General features: G+C 35.1%; 1 protein-coding gene across 1 annotated transcript in view; it reads left to right on the top strand.

The window, feature by feature from the left end:
- PDZRN4 (PDZ domain containing ring finger 4) overlaps positions 1-6,158 on the top strand; it is a 143,198-nt gene that overhangs the window by 115,843 nt on the left and 21,197 nt on the right. Inside the window, exon 4 of the mRNA XM_040488423.1 lies at positions 4,048-4,146. Within this exon, the coding sequence (XP_040344357.1) occupies positions 4,048-4,146 (99 nt within the window). The remainder of the gene's footprint in view (positions 1-4,047; positions 4,147-6,158) is intronic.

The following is a 6,158-nucleotide window of genomic DNA, read 5'->3' as shown; positions in this document are numbered from 1 at the left end:
ATAAAATAAAATAAAATAAAATAAAATAAAATAAAATAAAATAAAATAAAATAATAAAATAAAAGGAAGATATGGATACAATAGACCCCTGTATCCCCTGTTTCCTGTGATTATCAGTTGACATCAATGACCATCCTGTCTGGCCCTGGTTCATCTTCAGACTTACATAGTACTGATTGCCTCTGAAATTTTCTCTTCATGCCTTGGGCCTCAGAGCTCTTTAGGGTTTGGAAACAGTTTGCCTTAAAAGCCATTGAAGGTACTTTCAAGCCGCATTCTTCCTCCAACAACATAGTCGTATCTAGAAAGCAAAAGTATGGATTGTTTTTTTCTTTTTAAGTTCCTGGTTTCTCATTAGACCCAAAAATAAAATATGTAAAAGTTTCACAGTACTGTAGGGCAACTGATTTATGTATAAATCCCATTCTTTCTATGATTGGAAGGATGTTTCACGGCAAGCTTTACTAACTTTAACCTTCTACTCCACCCTCAGTTTCCATGCAATTAGTTTCTCACAGGATTAGAAACTGCTTTTATTTTTTAAAGGGACTTTATACATGTTCCCAAAACATAGCATCTTAAAGCACATTTAAGCCAGATGAATGGAGTTTTACCAGGTATATGAAGTGACTCTTCTACTCCAGTCACAAATGACTTCAGGATGGTTAGCAGCACCATCGTGCATGTCTGGCTTTGATTCGTATACACCTGTGAATTGTCTCTGTGGAGAAAATGTACAGAGGTAGCATTTCACTTTTATGTTTTTCATCAAACAGCTTGCTAGTGACAGAGGGAAAGGTATGAAAGTTGTTAGGGAAAACATTCTCTATTACCAGGAGGTTGTTTCTTCAGAAGTCAGAGGCTTGTGTGCTTTGTGAAAGGAATACTAAATTAAACCTGTACTAGAGAATTTCTTTCAGGTAATCAGGCTTTACAAAGCCACCTTTGCCTCATACGAACAAAATGCTCCACAGGTAGCTGCTTAGAAGTTATTTCATCATAGAATTAAAGTCACTTTGATTCCAAAATGTATGCTTCTGTTGTACTAATAGGAAATAGACAGTGTCTGAAACATTCTCAACCAAAGAACTAATGGCAAGTCCACATTCATTACTGGTGTCGGATAGTTTGTGGGATCCAGGAAATCTCACTTGAGCCTCCTTCAGAGCCTGGAATCCTACCACCACAAGTTTAGTCCTTTGAATTAAGGCTTTGTATTTCCAGCCTTTATTAGTATAAGCCAAACCCTAAGTGGGCAACATTTAAAATCATTATTAATGCAAGAATCAGACTCTTAACTATAGAGAACAAATACATGGTTGCCCTAGGGTGGGGGGATGGGTGAAACAGGTGATGGGGATTAAGAGAATTTTATTACAATGACCACAGAGTAATGTATAGAATTGTTGGGTCACTATATTGTACCCCTGAAATTAATATAACACCGTATGTTGAACATACTGGAATTAAAATAAAAAATCTAATGAAAAATAATTATTAGTGATGATCTCTTTAAGAAATAATTTGTCAATTTTCTTTATATCCTAAGAGCTACTTGTGAGAGAATAGAAGATAACATTATACGCCCAATTTTTCTAGGGGATCGGTAAGATGGCAAACCTGAAATTCTAATGACTGCCTGGATAGGCATATCTCTAGGAACTCCACGCAGTTAGAAAGAAGTAGGAGGGTGCTGAGTGTCTTTAAAATGGGATGTCAAAAATAATATCAAAACAGAGAGGGGGACAAAACCGAAGAGACTCATAAATATGGAGATCAAACTGAGGGTTACGGGAGGGGCTGTGAGAGGGGGGATGGGCTAAATGGGTCAGGGGCATTAAGGAATCTACTCCTGAAATCATTGTTCCAGTATATGCTAACTCATTTGGATCTTAATTTTTAAAAATAAAAAATAAAATTGAAAAAAAATGGGATGTCAAAATGAAAGATGGTGGAGGAAACTTTGAGACCTATTCTACACTTTAGCTTAGGTCCAATACGATGACCATATTGAAAAATTATGTTGGCCCAGGATCTTAGTCTTCTTTCCCTTGTGATTCTTGAGTAGATTCTTTGATCTGTGGCACTGAAATCTTATGGGTGGATTCTGCCTTTCTTATCTAAATAGATTGGTTCATTTTATTGCAAAACATTTCATCGTGCCTCTTCTAAGCAAACACCAAAGCTGTGGCACGGCATTGGGAATGTAGAGAAAACACTCACAAAAGCAAAGCTCCTTCTACAAATGTCTTCCCACAGCACAGGGAATTTCTCCCCTGCTATTGGAAGGACACTGAAAGTCAATGCATTTTAGTTTTGACTACAGCTCCTCATTTGCTTTAATTTAAAGGTCCCAATCTCAGTTCTTTATGGAGTGTTTAGGTTTCCTTGTAGGTCTCTTAGGAATCATAAGCTTCTTTACTCTTTAACTGTATACTGCACTGCTGTAATTGAAGCTCTTTTGTTGTTGTAATTTCTTCCTAATGTTACAGTTTCAGTCAAGTGTTCTTTCCCTCTGGAGGCATTAATTATGCCCAGTTTGAAAATACCCTTGCTTAGTATATACTTTTTACTTCCAGTGCCAAATCATACCACTGGTTCCTATTCTTCCCCAAGGTGAAAGGGTTTACCACCTTTTTTCTTTACTGTTTAGCACTCACCATGCCCTTTTTCACCAGTTAGAAAGTCATTCTTCATAGTTTTCTGAAGTTCACCAATTTGTGGTACATATCTCAGGACAGAGGATGTAAATTTTGTTTTGTTTGCTATCAGCTATGAAATTATTGGTCAGTAGAGCTTATGAGGGTCTCCCCTGGCTAAGGACTTACCTATGGTTTATAGCATGTCATTAAAATCAAATGGTTATTTTCCAATGGCAAAGCCTTCACTGAGATATCAAATTGAAAGGGAGGATCCTTCTTCAAATGTAGCAGAGAATAGTGGAAAATATCCTCTTGTTTGAAGTTAGGTGATTTTTCTTTTATTTAGTCCTGGTAACTATTTCAGATAAAACACAGTTAAATGGATTCTTACTATAATCAAACTTAATAACCTTCTTTTCATTCACATACACACATGCATATACACATACACACACAATCCATCTCCACTAAAGAGGAAAGCCTACTTAATTATTTTTTTACAAAAAGTTATATACTCTTCATTCAATTAGGAACAAGTTCCCCATGATGAAAACATCAATTTGTCTTTTAGTGCTTGGAATTAAGCGATTTATCCTAAAGTCATCTGTTTCTGAGAGTAGTACAAGTCTATTTCATTATATAAAAATGAAGTACACTGAAATTTATTATTATTTTACTGAACATAAATCAGGAAATAGATTCAATATACATTACCTAAGGATTGACATTTCAAGCCCCTTAGCCATGTGTTTCAGTAAATGTGTTTCCATGTTCATTTACTGCTACATTTTGAATCATTGCCTCTGCCCATATGACTGCTGATGTCTCTCCCTTCAGCCTGAATGAACCCATTTCATTCCAAGGGTGAGAGCATCTACAAAATAATAGAAAACCTTGGCCTGAGCTACACAAAACACTTTCTTATTATCATACTGTACAAAACTAAAAAGAAGAATTGATAGAGTCCAATGTAGTATTTTTGTATTTGGACTTTGTTTTATTAAAATATAAATAAAATCACAGTAGCTCCCAATATTTTTATGAACATTTCTCTGCCTACTTTGACAGTCTCAGATATTTTATTGATTCCATCTTATTGATTTGTGCATATTTTATATTTTATTGTATAATTTTAAGGGGTTTTCAGTTTATGATTTGATACAAAAGAATTGCACTTATCTCTCCAATTGTACAATGAAAATTTGAAACATTGGCTTGAATATACATACAGAAATACACATTGAAGGTAAATTTGGGTGATCCTGGTAACATAAGTTAATTTCAAATGCTGGGCAATAATTACGAAAACCTCCCAGCATGACCCGGAGAGTATCAGTGAGTTCTCCATTCTGCTGTGGGATTTCTCTCTGAGATAAATGTGGTTCTATGTGTGTTTTTCTCTCAGGAGGTCGAGCTGTGTCGTGTTAGCAGTCAAGAGAAGCTGGGCCTGACAGTCTGTTACCGAACGGATGATGAAGAAGACACGGGCATTTATGTCAGCGAGGTAAGAAATGCCGAGGAGGGTAAGGAGGGGGAGGGAGACTCTGAGGAATGGAGTCAAATGACTGGCAATGAGAAAATCCTTGGGAGGCTTGAATGTGAAGAATTGGCCATGTTCCAGTACTTGTCACTTTCAATTAGGAAAGTAAATTATGTTGCCCAGGTAATGTAATTATTATCAGCCTGTTTAATGTGGACAGTTTCACCACAGAATCCCAGTAAGGAAAAGTGCAAAAATGGGAACATTGCCTGAATTTGAATAAATTCCCTAAGGATGCAGAAATTCAAGCAAAGTTTTCGATGAGAAAACATTTGTCCTTCCATTCCCTTTATCAGTGCTGTTAACAAGAGCACTGACTAATTGCATGTTAAATCTAATATCACAGATGTCACATATTTTACTCTGCTGGCAGGATTGATAAACTTGAATATCCAAGGAGTGTATCTATAAGTTTGTTTTATTCAACCCCATAATCACTGTCAGAAAGTGAGATACTTAAATGTGAAACATTCTTAGTGTTAATTACCTTGGAAAAACCATGAAGCAAAATTTATTATTATAGGTGACTTTTTAAGACTCCCAAAAGAATCATTTTGAGAGTAGTAGGGTGTAATTTATTTTAATGATATGTACACATGACTAAAAATTATATACATGCAAACACACATATAGATGCATGTGTATTGTCTAATTCCTCCATATATATGTATACACACGCATATATATGGGTGAAACTGTCTATGTATGTATGTATATGTGTGAAAAAGAAGTTAGAGAAACTAGATACTAATTGACGTCCCATGCTGTTTCAAGTGTTCTTGGCCATGATCTTAAAATCATTACCTAACTTATTCAGCTTCAGCTTCCTCAACTAGAAACCTGGTACAATGCCTATCTCATTGCTTTTATAGAGGTGTTTAGAATATGGGAAAGATAACGTATTTAATGCACTTTGAAAACTACACAGCTCTATAAATGTAAATGTTACTCTTTATCGCTTTACTGACTGGCTCCTGCAATGGAAAAATCTCTAGAGAATATTTGACTGACATACCTCTTTTAAGTGGACAGCTATGATAAGTCTTTAATTATGGTGAGGAAGTAGAGGGAAATACCTGCAGAATTGTCCTTTGTACTATGTACCGAGGTACAGATGTCGACGTTAAGCACTAGGTTGATTATAGTTCTGCAGGTAAAGTTTTAGACTGTGAATGGCTTCTCAATAGGATACAGTTCATTAATCATGCCTAACTTCCCTCTATTGAGTCTCTTATTTACTATTTATATATGTCAGCTTTGGAGCTTAACTTTCCAGGGATAATAAAGAAGCCACAGGAATTGAACATATGTACTTGGAAGGAATATTTTCCTTATACATCTTACATGTAATTATAGTGTCTTTGTTCTTAATTGATCACTTAAAATTCACTTATTAGGTGGATAAGAAAGTAATATCTAACATCTGGACAGGATGGATCAACCTTATGGCTATACTTGAAATACTTTGCTTGAAATAAAAGCTTTGATGTAATAAGTTCAAATAAATGGCTTAGAGCCATGATGTAAAATGTGATAGATGGTATTACCCCCAGTGAACTGTGTTTGGCCCATTAAAATGTTGGTAAACTCTAAATAGAGTCTTAAATATCTATTTATTCTAAAATAACTTATAGTTAATAACTTTACCCTATAATGTAAGGTAAAGCCTAGTAATAATCTACATGGATAGGATTTTTTTTTCAGTTTTTGAGCAACATCAATTATAAATCTCTATAACTTAATGTGCTCATGAGACAGAAATTTCTTTAATAAGTATGGACTTATTGTATAGCTGTCAGCTTTTCTAAGACCGCTAAACCAGGATTTAAAGATCACTCTAGTAGAAAGCAAATTTCCTAAGTCCAGAAAATTCTAGTATTAACATCTGCTGAAGATCATGTCCGCTGAAGACTATACCTGACAGTCTGTATACAGAAATGAGTGAATGGATGTAAAAAAAAAAAAAAAAAAAAAAA

The sequence above is a fragment of the Herpailurus yagouaroundi genome, unplaced genomic scaffold, assembly GCF_014898765.1.
Source record: "Herpailurus yagouaroundi ecotype Mexico unplaced genomic scaffold, PumYag 166, whole genome shotgun sequence".
Taxonomy (NCBI): domain Eukaryota; kingdom Metazoa; phylum Chordata; class Mammalia; order Carnivora; family Felidae; genus Herpailurus; species Herpailurus yagouaroundi.
Note: the sequence above shows the minus strand (reverse complement) of the source record. Positions and strands in the feature narration are given on the sequence as shown.